The 18078-nt window shown below is 44.2% G+C and overlaps 1 protein-coding gene across 1 annotated transcript in view; it reads right to left on the bottom strand.

Moving 5' to 3' along the window:
• The window catches only part of LOC309560756 (vacuolar fusion protein MON1 homolog B-like), a 35291-nt gene extending 17830 nt beyond the window's left edge, over positions 1 to 17461 (bottom strand). Inside the window, exon 1 of the mRNA XM_082264406.1 lies at positions 17326 to 17461. Coding sequence (XP_082120532.1) covers positions 17326 to 17332 — 7 coding nt within the window. The 5' untranslated portion in view covers positions 17333 to 17461. The remainder of the gene's footprint in view (positions 1 to 17325) is intronic.
• Between the last annotated feature and the right edge of the window lie 617 nt (positions 17462 to 18078).

The raw sequence follows: 18078 nt of genomic DNA, 5'->3' as shown, positions 1-18078 counted from the left end.
CATTTTTTGGGAATCTCACACCTGCTGCACTCTTAATGTCAGACAGAAGGGAAATCCAAATTATAAACAGCAGGTAAATAAATTAAGTTGCTGAGTACTCCCACTTGAAAACATGTGGTGTGGATGTTTCAAGATGCACAATAAGGAGGCACTTGAAGAAAGATGGGCTGCATGGTCGAGCCGCCAGAAGAAAGCCATTACTACGCAAATGTCACAAAGTATCCCACTTACAATAAGCCAAACAGCACAGAGACAATCCTCAGACCTTCTGGCACAAAAGTGATTTGGAGTGATGAGACCAAAAATGAGCTTTTAGGCCACAACCAAATGCTACATTTGGAGAGTCAACAAGGCCTATATTGAAAGGTACACCATTCCTACTGTGAAACATGGAGGTGAATCGCTGATGTTTTGGGGATGTGTGAGCTACAAACGGCACAGGGAATTTGGTCAGAATTGATGGCAAGATGAATGCAGTATGTTATCAAAAAATACTGGAGGAAAATTTGCATTCATCAGCCCGGAATCTGCGCACGGGACGTACTTGAACATTCCAACATGACAAAGATCCTAAACACAAGGCCAAGTCGACCTGTCATTGGCTTCATCTCAGTCTCCTGACCTCAATATCACTGAGCCACTCTGGGGAGATGTCAAACGTGCCGTTCATGCAAGACAGCCCAAGAATTTACAGGAACTGGAGGCTTTTTGCCAGGAAGAATGGGAGCTTTACCATCTGAGAAAAATAGCCTCATCCACAAACAGCAAAAAGACTTCAAGCTGTCATTAATGTTGAAGGGGACAATACACGGTATAAAGAACTGGGGTGTGTAAACTTTTGATCAGGGTAATTTGGGTAGTTTCTGTTGTCATTATGATTTAAAAAGAGTAAACACAGTTGATTGCTAATAAATGGCTTCAGCCAAACACTAACCATGAGTGAAAGAAAAGGTTGTGTGTTATTCATATTCTCTGAAAAATGGCCAAGAAATCATACATTTTGCCAGGGTATGTAAACTTATGAGCACAACTGTATATACATTCAAAAAGTACACACAGAATAAAGTTTTTTAAATAGCACTGATAAGATCATTTGGGCGATCACATTCACAAAGAAAACAATATTTTAATAAACTACTGAAGGAGATAAAATGAGATCATGGTAACAGCCCATTTTCAAAGCAAACAATGATTTAATATTCAAAAACAGGAAATGGGTCCCTGGAGGTAATAGAAGCCACATGAGAGTTTGTCAGCTTCCTCCACTTACAGCCATACACAGGGGTCATGTGAGGCTTGCCACTTGCTCTGGGCAACAAGAAACCCTTCTATCTGATATTCCCTGGCTTGTGCTGCCAATATGACTCATGTTCCAATAACACAGTGGGATGGCAAGATGTTACCAGTAACTACACTAGACATAGCTTGGTAAAACAAACCCTTTTACAGTCCCCAAATTAGTTTTGCTGACACGGGGGGGGGGTTCAGACAATGGCAATCTGAAATAGCAGAAGCGCCGCAGCCAGCGAAAAAACTGGGTACGGCTAGCTGGCATGAAGGTTGTACTGCTCGACATGCATGGTTGCCTAATATTGTGGTATAAAGTTGCACAACTGGAAGGAATCTTGACAACAGACCTGTAGCATTGTGAGTTAAAGTGTTACTAAATCTACAACAGTAAAATCAGTGTGTATATGCAGTAAAGCATGCTTGGTATACTCATTGTGGAATCTAAGGGGTTAATGCTCCGCATTGTGTAAAAAGGCTGTTTGATCCTGTCTTCTCTGATCCTCTCCTCCTTCCACTGTCCCCAATATACACTGCTCAAAAAAATTAAAGGAACACTTTGAAAACACTTTAGACCTCAATGGGGAAAAACCTCATGCTGGATATCTATACTGATATGGACTGGGTAATTTGTTAGGAATAAAAGGATGCCACATCATTTGATGGAAATGAAAAACATCAACCTACAGAGTGTGGCTGAATTCAAAGACACCCCAAAGTGAAAAAATGATGCAGCAGACTAGTTCATTTTGCTGAAATTTCATTGCAGCAACTCAAAATGGTACTCAGTAGTTTGTATGCTCCCTATGTGCTTGTATGCGTACCTGACATCGGGGCATGCTCCTAATGAGACGAACGGATGGTGTCCTGGGGTATTTCCTCCCAGATATGGACCAGGGCATCACTGAGCTCCTTAACAAGTGCAACCTGGCGGCATCGGATGGACCGAGAAAACGTCCCTAAAGGGTTCTATTGGATTTAGGTCAGGCGAGCATGGGGGGGCATTCAATGGTTTAAATTCCTTCACCCTCTAGGAACTGGCAGCGTACCACATTAGGCCGGATATTGTTGTGCACAAGAAGGAACCCAGGGCCACAGCATCAGCGTAGGCTCGGACAATGGGTCCAAGAATTTCCTCCCAATACCTAATGGCAGTCAGAGTGCCATTGTATAGCCTGTAGAGGTCTGTGCGTCACTCCACAGATATGCCACCCCAGACCATCACTGACCCACCACCAAACCAGTCATGCTGAACGATGTTACAGGCAGCATAAAGTTCTCCATGTCTTCTCCAGACCCTTTCAAGTCTGTCACATGTGCTCAGGGTGATCCTGCTCTCATCTGTAAAAGCACAGGGTGCCAGTGGCAGACCTGCCAATTCTGGTGTTCAATGGCAAATACCAATTGAGCTCCACGGTGCCAGGCAGTAAGCACAGGGCCCACTAGAGGATGTCAGGCCCTCAGGCCACCCTCATGAAGTCGGTTTCTGATTGTTTGGTCAGAGACATTCACACCAATAGCCTGTTGGAGGACATTTTGTAGGGCTCTGGCAGTGCTTATCCTGTTCCTCTTTGCACAAAGGATCAGAAGTCGGTCCTGCTGATGAGTAAAGGACTTTCTACGGCCGTTTCCAGCTGTTCTAGAGTAACTGCCTGTCTCCAGGAATCTCCACTATGCTCCTAAGGCTGTGCTAGGAGCCACAGCAAACCTTGGCAATGGCACGTATTGATGTGCCATCATGGAGGAGTTGGACTGCCTGTACAACTATAGGAGCCAGGTATCACCTCATGCTACCATTAGTGACACTGACCTTAGCCAAATGCAAAACTAGTGAAACACAGTCAGAAAAAATGAGCAGGGATAAAAATCTGTGGCCTCCACCTGTAAAGCCATTTCTGTTTTGGAAATAGTCTCATTGTTGCCCATCTAGTGCACATGTTAATTTCATTAACACCAAAGCAGCTGAAACTGATTAACAACCCCATCTGCTACTTAACTGACCAGATCAATATCCCAGGAGTTTAATTGACTTGATTATATACTCTGATTAATAAGTGTTCCTTTAATTTTCTTTGAGCAGTGCGTTTTCTGATAATAGAGGACAAGCTGTCCATGCTCAGATTTCTCTTAGGAGGGTCCATGTGATCAGCACAGGGCCAATCAGCGCTGTCCAGGAAAAGGGTCAGGGGTCCTGCAGCCTCATAGGACAGTCAGTGCAGAATAAAAACTCCTATAGCCGTGACCAAAAGTTTTGAGAATGACACAAATATTAATTTTTACAAAGTCTGCTGCCTCAGTTTTTATGATGGCGATTTGCTATTTGCATATACTCCAGAATGTTATGAAGAGTAATCAGATGAATTACAATTAACTGCAAAGTCCCTTTTTGCCATGATAATTAACTCAATCCCATAAAAAAAATTTCTACGGCATTTGTGAAGAAGGCATCAGGGTGCCCAAGAAAGTCCAGCAATCGCCAGGACCGTCTCCTACAGTTGCAACAGCTGCGGGATCGGGGCACCACCAGTGCAGAGCTTGCTCAGGAATGACAGCAGGCAGGTGTGAGTAAATCTGCATGCACAGTGAGACTTTTGGAGGATTGCCCCTATCAAGAAGGGCAGCAAAGAAGCCACTTCTCTCTAAGAAAAACTTTAGGGACATACTGATATTCTGCAAAAGGTACAGAGATTGGACTGCCGAGGACTGAGTTAGAGTCTTTCTCTCTGATGAGAAAAGAATAGGTGAGTGCTACCATCAGTCCCGTGTCATGCCAACAGTAAAGCATTCTGAGACCATTTATGTGTGGGGTTGCTTCTCAGCCAAGGGAGTGGGCTCACTCACAATTTTGCCTAAAAACACAACACAGCCATGAAAAAAGAATGGTACAAAAACATCATCCGAGTGCAACTTCTCCCAACCATCCAAGAACAATTTGGTGAGGAACAATGCCTTTTCCAGCATGATGAAGCACCTTGGCATCAAGCAAAAGTGATAACTAAGTGGCTTGGGGAACAAAACACCAAAATTTTGGGTCCATGGCCAGGAAACTCTCCAGACCTTTATTCCATTGAGAACTTGTGGTAAGTCCTCAAGAGGTGGGTGAACAAAAAAAAACAACATGAGTTCTGACAAACTCCAAGGATTGATTATGCAAGAATGGCTGCTATTAGTCAGGATGTGGCCCAGAAGTTGATTGACAGCATACCAGGGGGAATTGCAGAGGTCTTGAAAAAGAAGGGTCAGCACTGCAAATATTGACTCTTTGCATAAACTTCATGCAATTGTCAATAAAAGCTTTTGACACTTATGAAATGCTTGTAAGCCCTCTTTTTCACACGGAGCGGACCGCATTTCGATCCGCTCCGGCACTTTTTTTTTTTTACGGCCACGGATGTGTCATCCAGTCTGTATGTCCGCATATCATCCCATCCGTTTGCGGATGATATACGGGCATAATGTATGTCTATGGGATTGCGGATGTCCGCGGATGACACCGCTGACATCCGATTTTGAGTCCTTTACGTTTTTTAAAACGGAAGAAAAATAGAGTTCTCTTCTGTTCCCAAAAACGGAACAGAACTGAAAGGACGCAAATCAGATGTCAGCGGATGGTCATCCGCTGACATCCACAATCCCATTGACATGCATTATGTCCGTATATCACCTGCAAACGGATGGGGTGATATACGGACATACGGAACGCCCGTGTGAAAGAGGCCTTATTATACTTCAGTATTAAATAGTAACATCTGACAAAAAGATCTAAAAACACCAAGGTGGATTTGATATAAAATTAAGCCAATTTAAATCACTAGTAAAAAGGCTTGATTTAAATCAACTCGATTTAATACATATTTTTTAAGCAACTCTGTCCCGCAGTGGCTCCTTCTCCGACCTGCTGTTGATTCACCGACAGTCCCATTCACTTTAATGGGACAGCTGCTGATGCGGCAGTGACACAACAAGGTGAGGGATGTGGCGGCAGCAGGTGAGTGAATGCCCACCAACAGGCGATGCTATGATGAATCTGAAATGACAGGTGCTCTTTAACCGCTTGCCGACCGCCGCAAGTAAATTTACTGCGGCGGTCAGCCCCTGCCAGGCAGAGGGACGTTAATTAACGTCACTTGCCTGGGAGGGTCTGGGGAGCGAGCGCGCGCCGCCGGAGGCGCGCTCCCGCGCGGTCACGATGTCCGCCGCTCACTCGGCGATCGTCGGGGGAGAGGGAGAAAGTCAGGCAGCTAGTGTAAACAAGCTGCCTGTCATTCTCCTCGGTGTTAAAACACTGATCAGACAGATCTACTATGTAGATCTGTTGATCAGTGTCCTTTCACCTCAAGCCACAGCCAATCACAGTAGAAAGCACGCCCCTAGGGACACACACAGCCCCTCCCTCCCAAATAAAGTTAACCCCTTCACTACCAGTGTATTTTTACAGTAACAGTGTATATATATATAGCACTGATTACTGTAGAAATGTCACTGGTAACCCCAAAAGTGTCAAAAATTTCAGTCAAGGGTCCGATCTGTCCGCCGCAATGTCGCAGTACCGCAAAAAAAAAAAAAAAATCGCAGATCGCCGCCATTACGCGTTAAAAAAAAAAACAACAAAAGTGACAAAAATCTTTCCCTTTGTTAGTAAACGCGATAACTTTTGCGCAAACCAATAAAAATACGCTTTTTGCGATTTTTTTTACCAAACATAGGTAGGATAAAACAAATTGGCCGAAAATGTTAAAAAATTTTGATTTTTACATTTTTTTTGGGGAGAATTTCATATAAAAAAAATGTGAAAAATATTGTTATTTTTGCTTATAGCGCAAAAAGTAAAAATCGCACAGGTGATCAAATACCACCAAAAGAAAGCTCTGTTTGTGGGAAAAAAAGGACGTCAAATTCGTTTAGGTACAGCGGTGCACGACCGCGCAATTGTCCGTTAAAGTCACGCAGTGCCGAATCGCAAAATACCCCCTGGTCGTTTAGCAGGAAAATCCTCTGGGGCTTAAGTGGTTAAATGTAAGGACTTATTCTTGCTAGTAGAGTATTTAATATTTGCAAACAAAATGAAGGTTTCCTATTTAGAATAATAAGCTGTCATGTTAGTAAAACAGCGATATCAGAACCAATTCAATCATACAGTTTGTAGTGTACATAGATTTGCAAAACAATGAGATAAAGGAATATTTCTGAACTTTATTTTATTTCATGGTTACTGTGAAATTGTGTGAATGCGTCAATGCAGCGCATGTTATCTCAGCTTGCAGAGCTTAGATTCATTAAATGTGTTTACCAAAAATGTAAATGTAAATATTTCAGAATATACACCCTTATGCTACATACCTAAGCTCCATTTCATGCTGAATAATAAATTATTAATGTATCTTAAATAGAAAACTATCTTTAGATTTTTACTCCAAAAGCATTTTATTAAATAAATTTGATAAAAAAATCAAAAAAAAAAAAAAAAATCAGTTTTTTGTTTTAAATCATTGATTTATCCACCCTAAAAAAACACTGAAGCAGCAGACTTTGTAAAAATAAATTTTTGTCATTCTCAAAACGTTTTGCCCCGGCTGTACAAGCTATAGCCCCCGTTCACATCGGGGCAATTTGACATGTCACATCGCCGCCTATTGCCGGCAACAGCACCGCTGCCCCGATTCCCAAAAGTAGTTCCTGCACAACATTTGGCGACTTCTGGGGCGATTTCAATAGACATCTGTGCATGAACCTGCACAGGTTTCTCTCAAATCGCCCCCAAAGTCGGACTGAAATGCCGGTTTAAAATCGTGCGAGTTCAGCTAAATTTGCACAATTTCAAACCCACATTCAGTGTGAACCTAGGCTTAAGCAGACACTGATAGAAGTGACAAAACTGCTATATACTGCTGAGGAGAAATGGGATTTAGCAGTTTATATTTACTAAAGAATTGCATTTCCATGTTCTGTGTACTGTGGGAGACCAGATATAGTGAATGCAGGCTCCTGGGTTTAGTAACACTAAGTCCAGGACAATGCTGATACTTGCTAATGTTTAAAGCCCCAGCACAATGATGCACTGATGCCTAGGGGAGGGAGGACAATCAAGAGCTGAAACCTTGAAGGTGCCAGGACCATGACACACTGTACCCTCAAGGCTGCCAGGACATTGACAGGCAGACCCCTGAGGGCACCAGGACATTGACAGGCAGACCCCTGAGGGCACCAGGACATTGACAGGTAGACCCCTGAGGGCACCAGGACATTGACAGGTAGACCCCTGAGGGCACCAGGACATTGACAGGCAGAGGACGTTGACAGGTAGACCCCTGAGGGCACCAGGACGTTGACAGGCAGACCCCTGAGGGCACCAGGACGTTGACAGGCAGACCCCTGAGGGCGCCAGAACGTTGACAGGCAGACCCCTGAGGGCGCCAGATTACCTGCAGATGTTTGGGAACAACATAAAAATGACATGCTAACAATTAGGGGTCCCAACACAATGGCACAGCAACACTTGCAGGTTCCAGGACAGGCAGAGTGACACCTCTGGGTGCCAGCACAATGGCACAGTGACACCTGTGGACTGAAGACTAACTTGCTATGTAATATTCTGAGTTTTGCTGACACAGGAGAAGATATTGCCACCATGAAATAGAAGAGTCGTGGCTACCCAGTGAAAGAAAAGGGTACAACTAGCTGGTATGAATGTGTATTGCTGGACAAGCCTAATTGCCTAATTTTGTGGTAGAACCTTGCACAACTGGAACGAAACGTGAAAATTCATATAAGAACTGTAAGCATAAGAAAAGTGAAAAAATCGTATTTGGCACTGTGTGGCTATTCAAAGTTTCTGGTGGGGGGGGGGGGGGGTTGTCGTTGAGTGTGTGGAGGAGGTCACTACAATCTGTGTATGGCCAGCAGTTGAGGTGTATCTCCTAGGACTTGTTGATGCCCTAGCCCCTAAGAAAGTAATACATACTCTTGACTTTTTTATGCTAGAAAGTTATTAGTGCCTTCCTGGAAAAAGTCTACCCCTGGCTGCATGGAAGGCACTCATTAAAGCCCTCCCCTTACATAAAGCTACATATGCCAGTAGGGGAATCCCTTATAAGTTCAATAAAGTATCCACGTGTCCAATTGAACTTTTGTATTATGATCTAGGGCTGGGCGATTTTGCCTAAAAAAATAAATCTTCGATTTTTAAAGAAAAATTCGAGTTTCGATTCGATTTTTTTTCCAATGCACTTAAAAAATGACTGCAGACATCAGATATAGTGTCAAAAGTGCAACTTTATTGCTATTTTAACTCAAGAGTTAAAATGCATAGAATCCCAAAACAAAAAGTACACGCTGCCAGAGAACTCCCCAGTAACCGGCCACCTTTTTTAGTTTGAACCGATTTTTTTCTACAATTGTTTTTTTTCCGCCTGCCCCCGCGTAACTACACACACCTGGGCTCAGCCAGCTTTTTTTAGTTTGAAACGATTTTTTTTTTCAAACGAGTTTTTTCTACAATTTTTTTTTTCTGCTTCTTTCCGCCTTTTTCCTCCTTTTTCCGCCTGCCCCCGCATAACTACACACTCCTGGGCTCAGCCAGCTACTAGTCCACCACACAGGAACCAAACTCTCCCCAGTAACGGGCCGCCGCGCCGCGCCTGGATGTGACGTCAGCTGCGGGCGTCGCGTAATTTTCAGATTATTAATTTTAAGTGAAAATTCTTGAGACATACAAGGGGTGCCATTGCAGACCTCTTTTTGGAAATGCTATTTGCTGTTCCAGTGATTTTAGTATGTTGTGTCACTGACCCAGAACTAGAATGCAGAGCGCTGCAGAACTAGCTGTGGCGCGCTGTGATATTGCAGGGGGCGCTTTAACTCACTGTACATGCTTCTTCCCACCTCCACTCTTGCTCCTCCACCCTCCCCCTTGTGCAGAGCATGAGATTGGATTGGCTGTCCTGGTACAGTGAGTGAATATAGAGTAGCTTCAGCAGTGTGGAGGACAGAGCAAGGAGTAGAAGCAGCAGTGACAGCTTGCTCAGAGCTTCATCACAGGCATCGGAGCTATCTGAAGGGATTTCTTCCTCCTCCTCTGCTACTGTGAGTCACCCCCCTCCCCCTCCAAGGCTGCTATGTGTGTACGGTTCTGGATCTGTTCACTCACTAGTGACGTCAGCTGCCGGGAGAGGAAGGGGGCGGTGCGTCTGTACAGGCCAGGGGTACCTATCCTATCACAGCCCCTGGCCTGTACAGACGCACCGCCCCCTTCCTCTCCCGGCAGCTGACGTCACATCCAGGCCGGGGAGTTCTCTGTGTACCCATCACAGCGCGCCGCAGCCGACGCACCGCCCGCAGCCGACGTCACATCCAGGTGGTCCGATACTGGGGAGATTTCGGTTCATGTGCGGCGGACTAGTAGCTGGCTGAGCCCAGGTGTGTGTATACGCGGGGGCAAGCGGAAAAAGGAGGAGAAAATAATTGTATAAAAAAACTCGAGTTTTAAAAAAAAAATAGTTTCAAACTAAAAAATCGATTTATCGCCCAGCCCTATTTGATACATATGGTATGTAATATTTTTTATGTATGAAGCCAGTACTGGAGATGGGGAGATTAGGCATTGAACTTCCATGGGGATGAGTGTAGGCCTATACACTGTTTATCTGGGTCTGTTGATGTATTTGATGACACTTGATTGGTAATAGGTGGAGCCAATATTTGTCATTATGTAAGGACTTACATTAAATATATATATATATATATATATATATATATATATATATATATATATATATATATATATATATATGCAGTGTAAGTTGTTATTACTATGTTCAGGTCCCAGCCTTGCATTTATACCGAGAGTCTAGTGCTGAGGTCTTGTTATGCTTCTAGTGTGAGGCCTACGGTTGGGCTGTCACTTAATCGTTTTATGTATTTCTTACGGTTTGCTTCTACAAAACTTCATAAAAAAAAAATAATAATTAAAAAATATAAATAAATGAATTAAAGTGATTGTAAAGTCTCGTTCTTTATTTTCCAATAAAAATAACAAACATACTTACCTGCTCTGTTACAGTGGATTTGCACAGAGCAGCCCGGATTCTCCCCTTCTCTGGTTACTTCTGTGCTCCTGGCCCCTCCCCCTCCTGTCAAGTGCCCCCACAGCAAGCAGCTTGCTATAGGGGCACCTGAACCGAGTCACAGCTCCCTGTGTCCTTCAGACACGGAGCTGTGACCGCCTGCCCCCGCCCCCTTTCTCCTCTGATTGGCTAACAGCAGTGGGAGCCAATGGCGCCGCTGCTGTGTCTCAGCCAATAAGGAGTGAGAGTCTCGGGTGGCTTAGACACTCATGGAAGTCGCTGGGGCTCAGGTAAGTATTAGGGGGCTGCTGCACACAGAAGGCTTTTCATCTTAATGCATAGAATGAATTAAGTAAAGAAAACTTTTGACTTTACAACTCCTTTAATAAACCTCAAACATGATCACACAGGGTCTATAAAAAGGAATCCCATGCAAATCAAAGAATCCACAAGGTGTATGATTATTGCAGTGGTTAAAAATTAAAGTCATCCTCCGATAGTGACACTTCTCAGTGCATAGAATAATAAAATAAAAACATAAAATATGTGCCCTCCACTCCTAAGGGGACTCCAGCAGGTTTTCAGTCAATCTGCCGAATAAGAAGCACTCACTCGCAGAGAGTCCGTTGCTTTTATTCCTTCTCTTCAGTGGAAAAGAGGATTAGAATATGGCACATTATTTTGTTGGTGAAACAGACACACATTTGAAAAAGGACCTTTTTAGGAATCTTACAAACAGACCTGCATAATTGTAAGTAAAGAGTACCAGGACAAGGCTGACGTTTGAAGCCTCAACACAATGAAGCATTGATAAAGGGTGCCTGGACATTGACATGCAGACCCTTGAGGGTGCCAGGCAATTATGTACAGATACAAAAATACAATCTGCGGCATACAATTCCCCATACAAAGGATCAAATTGCAAGCTGAACACTAAAAAGTACATCACTAAGCCCCACCTACAAATCTAAACAACACACAGTGCAGCGCAATAAATAAAAGTGTATTTTTATTTCTTTAAAACTGTTATGGACCGTCGTGAGCACTAATAAGGGTAAAGCCCAAATGTCCCTTGTTGAGCAGGTACAGATCCATACAATCTGTTAAGGAAAACTAGAAAGATCTACTTCAGGTGATAATCACAGGGCAAATTTTGTGTTCACCTCTCTTCAATGACCTCTGTATTTCTAGCAGGTCTTAAACGCTTTGTCCCGATAAAGGAATACACAGGAAGGGCAGCGGTGATGAAATCTTGGACCTCAACTCAATCCCAGACTCTTTAGGTAGGAGCTCCCTGTATAAACGGGAAAACGGTACCTCCTACCCTCATCAGTGGGATATTGTAAGAGATACCAGGGACTTAAATAGACAAAAGGATCTAAGTGCTCACTGTTAATTAAGAACTTAAACCGTTTATTAAATATACACTCACACAACGATCCTCTTGAATAGCAGCACACCAATCAATACAGTACAGCGCCGATCCTCTGTCAGCAGAACGGGATAGCATCACGTGACGTCATCTACTGTGGCTTTACTCTTATTGGTGCTCATGACGGTCCATAACAGTTTTAAAGAAAGAAAAATATACTTTTATTTACTGCGCTGCACTGTGTATTATTTAGAATTATGTACAGATGTTTGGGGGAAACATAAAAAATACACGCTAACATCTAGGGGTCCCAACACGATGACACCTTCAGGGCCCAGGACAGGCACAGTGACACGTCCGGGTACCAGCAAAATGGCATACTGACCTGCAGATCAAAATCTAACTTACTACATAATATGCTTACCAGACAATGTACATAGTGAATAAAGAATGGTTATCTTAGTTCTTCACTGTGCCTATACTTAGTGTACATAACCTAAACAAAAATGTTAAATAATCAGTTAGATTGTACTGCAAAATCCCGAATGAAACACACACATCATAAGTCAGTGACTAGAAAAAAAAAAAAGCACCTACCCAATGGTATGAGGGCACCCTGGAGGCAGTACCAAAAAACCAAAATGTATATATGTGTTTTTACACACACACACACACACACACACATACATCCATCCATACATACATACACACACACACACACACACACACACACACACACATACACACATATATATACATACATTATATATATATATATATATATATATATATATATATATATATATATATACACACACACACACACACACATAGTATCTCACAAAAGTGAGTACACCCCCTCACATTTTTGTAAACATTTTATATCTTTTCATGTGACAACACTGAAAAAACGACTTTGCTACAATGTAAAGTAGTGAGTGTACAGCTTGTATAATAGTGTAACTTTGCTGTCCCCCTTAAAATAACTAAGCACACAGCCATTAATGTCTAAACCGCTGGCAACAAAAGTGAGTACACCCCTAAGTGAAAATGTCCAAATTGGGCCCAATTAGCTATTTTCCTTCCCCGCGGTCATGTGACTCGTTCGTGTTACAAGGTATCAGGTGTGAATGGGGAACAGGTGTGTTAAATATGGTGTTATTGTTCTCACTCTCTCATACTGGTCACTGCAAGTTCAACATGTCACCTCATACAATGAACTCTGAGAATCAAAAAAAAAAAAAAAGAAATGTTGCTCTACATAAAGATGGCCTAGGCTTTAAGAAGATTGCCAAGACCCTGAAACTGAGCTGCAGCACGGTGGCCAACACCATACAGCAGTTTAACAGGACAGGTTCCACTCAGAACAGGCCTCGCCACGGTAGACCAAAAAAGTTGAATGCACATGCTCACCGTCATATCAAGAGGTTGTCTTTGGGAAATAGACGTATGAGTGCTGCCAGCATTGCTGCAGAGGTTGAAGGGGTGGGGGGTCAGCCTGTCAGTGCTTAGACCATATTCCGCACACTGCATCAAATTGGTCTGCATGGCTGTCATCCCAGAAAGGTAGTCTCTTCTAAAGATGATGCACAAGAAAACCTGCAAACAGTTTACTGAAGACAAGCAGACTAAGGACATGAATTACTGAAACCGTGTCCTGTGGTCTGATAAGACCAAGATAAATTTATTTGGTTCAGATGGTGTCAAGCGTGTGTGGCGGCAACCAGGTGAGAGTACAAAGACAAGTGTACCTTGCCTAAAGTCAAGCATGGTGGTGGGAGTGTCATGGTCTGGGGCCGCATGAGTGCTGCTGGCACAGTTCATTGAGGGAACCATGAATGCCAACATGCACTGTGACATACTGAAGGAGAGCATGATCCCCTCCCTTCGCAGACTGGGCCGCAGGGCAGTATTACAACATGATAACCCCAAAACACACCTCCAAGACGATCACTGCTTTGCTAAAGAAGCTGAGGGTAAAGGTGATGGACTGGCCAAGCATGTCTCCAGACCTAAACCCTATTGAGCTTTTGTGGGTCATCCTCAAATGCAAGGTGGAGAAGCGCAAGGTCTCTAACATCCACCAGCTCTGTGAAGTCGTCATGGAGGAGTGGAAGAGGACTCCAGTGGCAACCTGTGAAGCTCTGGTGAACTCCATGCCCAAGAGGGTTAAGGCAGTGCTGGAAATTAATGGTGGCCACACAAAATATTGACAATTTGGGACCAACTTGGACATTTTCACTTAGGGGTGTACTCACTTTTGTTGCTAGCGGTTTAGACATTAAAGCGGTTGTAAACCCAAAAAACGCTAGCAAAAGAAAAAAGAAACCTGCAAGACAAAGGCATAATGAGCTAGCATGCATCGCATACTAGCTCATTATGTATTACTTACCTTAGAACGAAGCCCCGACATAGACCCCCGGACATGGCTGCGGGCGCTGCCATGATCCCTCGGCGTCTCTTCCGGGTTCGGCGGCTCCGGCGCTGTGATTGGCCGGAGCCGCGCTGACGTCACTCCTGCGCATGCGCGCGGGAGTGATTTTCCGGCAAGCTCCCGGCAAGCAAAACTGAAGGTCCCCCCGGACCTTCAGAGCGCATGTGCCGCTCTCGTGAGCGGCTGCATGCACTGCAAATATCTCCTAAACCGTGCCGGTTTAGGAGATATTAATTGTACCTACAGGTAAGCCTTATTATTGTACCTACAGGTAAGCCTTAAAAAAAGCATGATACTACCGCTTTAATGGCTGTGTGTTGAGTTATTTTGAGGGGGTGGCAAATTTACACTGTTATACAAGCTGTACACTCACTACTTTACATTGTAGCAAAGTGTCATTTCTTCAGTGTTGTCATATGAAAAGATATAATAAAATATTTACACAAATGTGAGGGGTGTACTCACTTTTGTGAGATACTGTATTTCCCCACAGATGGATAGTTGTCCACACCAACATCAGACTGTCCAGAATCCCATTTTTTTCTAGAGAGAGATAGTGGAGTAATGATATTTGGAAACATTTAACTGTCATCCTGTATGCAGGGAACACTTCTATTTACAAACACAATAAATATATTTGAACTGGAATGTTGACTGGCATTTGTTTATTTGTTTCAGTACAGCAGATGTCACATGGATGATCTATTACAACTATTATCTCTCTCCCCATCCTGTATTGTTTTAGGGATCATTCACACCAGATGTATTGGGACTGCGCAGCAAGACTGAGCAATCAGGCCAGTTCACACCAAAACATTGCTGTTGTGCGCCCTTAAAGTATGGCATGCAATCCACCTCCTCACACTACACTATGGTCAAAAGAACTTAATACAACCTCAACTTGTGACAGTGTGATACAGTTTGCATTAAAATAATAAATCAGTGAAGCACAGGAAGCAATGTATCCGCATAGCTGTCATCCTACCGCAACATGAGCGGCTGCGTTCTAACTAGGAAATTCAAACTCTTACATTTTTAATGCAATGCCTACTAAGATTTAATAGCGTTTCAGGTTATGGGCCAAATCGGCAGCAACAATCACTCTTCATTCATCTCTGTGGATCAGCAACTGGGAAACTGGGAGTTGTAGTCCTCGAACAACCTCTAGCTGGACTTGCCTAGCTGTAATGCTGGGAGTTGTAGTCCTTGCACAACCTCTGGCTAGACCTGCCTAGCAGTAATGCTGGGAGTTGTAGTCCTTGCACAATCTCTGGCTAGACCTACCAAGGAGTAATGCTGGGAGTTGTAGTCCTTGCACAATCTCTGTCTAGACCTGCCTAGCAGCAATGCTGGGAGTTGTAGTCCTTGAATAATCTCTGTCTAGACCTGCCTAGCAGCAATGCTGGGAGTTGTAGTCCTTGCACAAATCTCTAGCTGGACCTGCCTAGCAGTAATGCTGGGAGTTGTAGTCCTTGCACAAATCTCTAGCTGGACCTGCATAGCTGTAATACTAGAAGTTGTAGTCCTTGCACAATCTCTTGCTAGACCTACCAAGGAGTAATGCTGGGAGTTGCAGTCCTTGCACAATCTCTTGCTAGACCTACCAAGGAGTAATGCTGGGAGTTGCAGTCCTTGCACAATCTCTTGCTAGACCTACCAAGGAGTAATGCTGGGAGTTGTAGTCCTTGCACAATCTCTGGCTAGACTTACCAAGGAGTAATGCTGGGAGTTGTAGTCCTTGCACAATCTCTGGCTGGACCTGCCTAGCTGTAATGCAGGGAGTTGTAGTCCTTGCACACCCTCTGGCTGGACTTGCCTAGCAGTACTGCTGGAAATTGTAGTCCTTGCACACCCTCTGGCTGGACCTGCCTAGCTGTAATGCTGGGAGTTGTAGTCCCCGCACACCCTCTGGCTGGACCTGCCTAGCTGTAATGCTGGGAGTTGTAGTCCTCGCACAATCTCTGGCTAGACCTGCCTAGCAGTAATGTTGGAAGTTGTAGTCCTTGCACAATCTCTGTCTGGACCTGCATAGCTGTAATGATGTGAGTTGTAGTCCTTGCACAATCTCTGTCTGGACCTGCCTAGAAGTAATGCTGGGAGTTGTAGTCCTTGCACAATCTCTGTCTGGACCTGCATAGCTGTAATGATGTGAGTTGTAGTCCTTGCACAATCTCTGTCTGGACCTGCCTAGAAGTAATGCTGGGAGTTGTAGTCCTTGCACAATCTCTGTCTGGACCTGCATAGCTGTAATGATGTGAGTTGTAGTCCTTGCACAATCTCTGTCTGGACCTGCCTAGCAGTAATGATGGGAGTTGTAGTCTTTGCATAATCTCTGTCTAGACCTGCCTAGCAGCAATGCTGGGAGTTGTAGTCCATGAATAATCTGTCTAGACCTGCCTAACAGTAATGCTGGGAGTTGTAGTCCTTGCACAAATCTCTAGCTGGACCTGCCTAGCAGTAATGCTGGGAGTTGTAGTCCTTGCAAAAATCTCTAGCTGGACCTGCATAGCTGTAATACTAGAAGTTGTAGTCCTTGCACAATCTCTGGCTGGACCTGCCTAGCAGCAATGCTGGGAGTTGTAGTCCTTGCATAATCTCTGTCTAGACCTGCCTAGCAGTAATGATGGGAGTTGTAGTCCTTGCACAAATCTCTAGGTGGACCTGCCTAGCAGCAATGCTGGGAGTTGTAGTCCTTGCATAATCTCTGTCTAGACCTGCCTAGCAGTAATGATGGGAGTTGTAGTCCTTGCACAAATCTCTAGGTGGACCTGCCTAGCAGCAATGCTGGGAGTTGTAGTCCTTGCATAATCTCTGTCTAGACCTGCCTAGCAGTAATGATGGGAGTTGTAGTCCTTGCACAAATCTCTAGGTGGACCTGCCTAGCAGTAATGCTGGGAGTTGTAGTCCCTGGAAACCATGGCCGTGGCTGGTAGTCCCAGCACTATCCCAGTAATGGTTGTTGGTCCCTGACTGGCAGTGCGAGTTCCTGACTAGAAGCAATGACGTCAGATGTATTTCCTACACAGTTTCTAGCTAGGAGTTGTAGTCCCTGAACAGCCCCTGTCTAGCAGTCTCGGCGGGAGTTGTAGTTCCTGCCTAGCATTAATACTGGGAGTTGCAGTTCTATAACCCAGAAGAGCCCCCGCACACCCTCCTATCCCTACTCATACCAGACATGGGCCCTCCGTGCACGCGCTCCGCCGCTCAGCTCTGCCCCGGGCACGCGCAACACCCACAGAACCCGAAGCAGCCAGCTGAGGGGAGGTAACATAACCAGCCAACCAGAAACCAAGACCTCGGATGACGCTGAGTACCCATCCAATGTAAACACGCCGATGGTCAGAGCGGATACTGGCGCTCTGGGGGATAATCGTGTTATGAGAAAACAACAACAGAAGGTCTACGAAAGCAGCCATTTTGTTGGAGACTAAATGAAAGCACAGGAAGGGAGGAGTGCTGGGTTCTGAGGCTTCCTGTAATAAGAGAACTTGTTTAGGGAAGTATAGATCTGAGCGCAGCGTTATGAGGAAGAAGAATGTATACGTATAGGTATCTAATGCACCTGACAGGTTCTCTTTATAGGAAACCAGTCACAGCTTTACAAGAGTCTGTGTCTTCATTCTGAAATTATATTGAAACTGCTTATGCAGATAAGAGGGGTCTGTAGATTAAAAAAACGACTGTTCGGCTTTCACCGAAGTTGAATATTATCCATGCTATAGACAGTAGACCATATACTTACCTCATGAAGCCTGACTGGAAAACTCCTAGGACATTACTAAGAGATGCCTAGGAGTTACTCTTAACTTTCACCACAGATGAAAAAATTGTGGTTTTAGACTTTACTGGTACCAAAGCAGGAAAGGCCACATCCCATTGGCAGGAAGATGTTTGTTGGAGGCTGCCTGGTGTAGTATTTATGG

The sequence above is a fragment of the Pelophylax lessonae genome (genome assembly GCF_965119305.1).
Source record: "Pelophylax lessonae genome assembly, chromosome: 7".
NCBI classification, from domain to species: domain Eukaryota; kingdom Metazoa; phylum Chordata; class Amphibia; order Anura; family Ranidae; genus Pelophylax; species Pelophylax lessonae.
The sequence above is the reverse complement of the archived record's forward strand: the minus strand, read 5'-3'. Positions and strand labels throughout refer to the sequence as shown.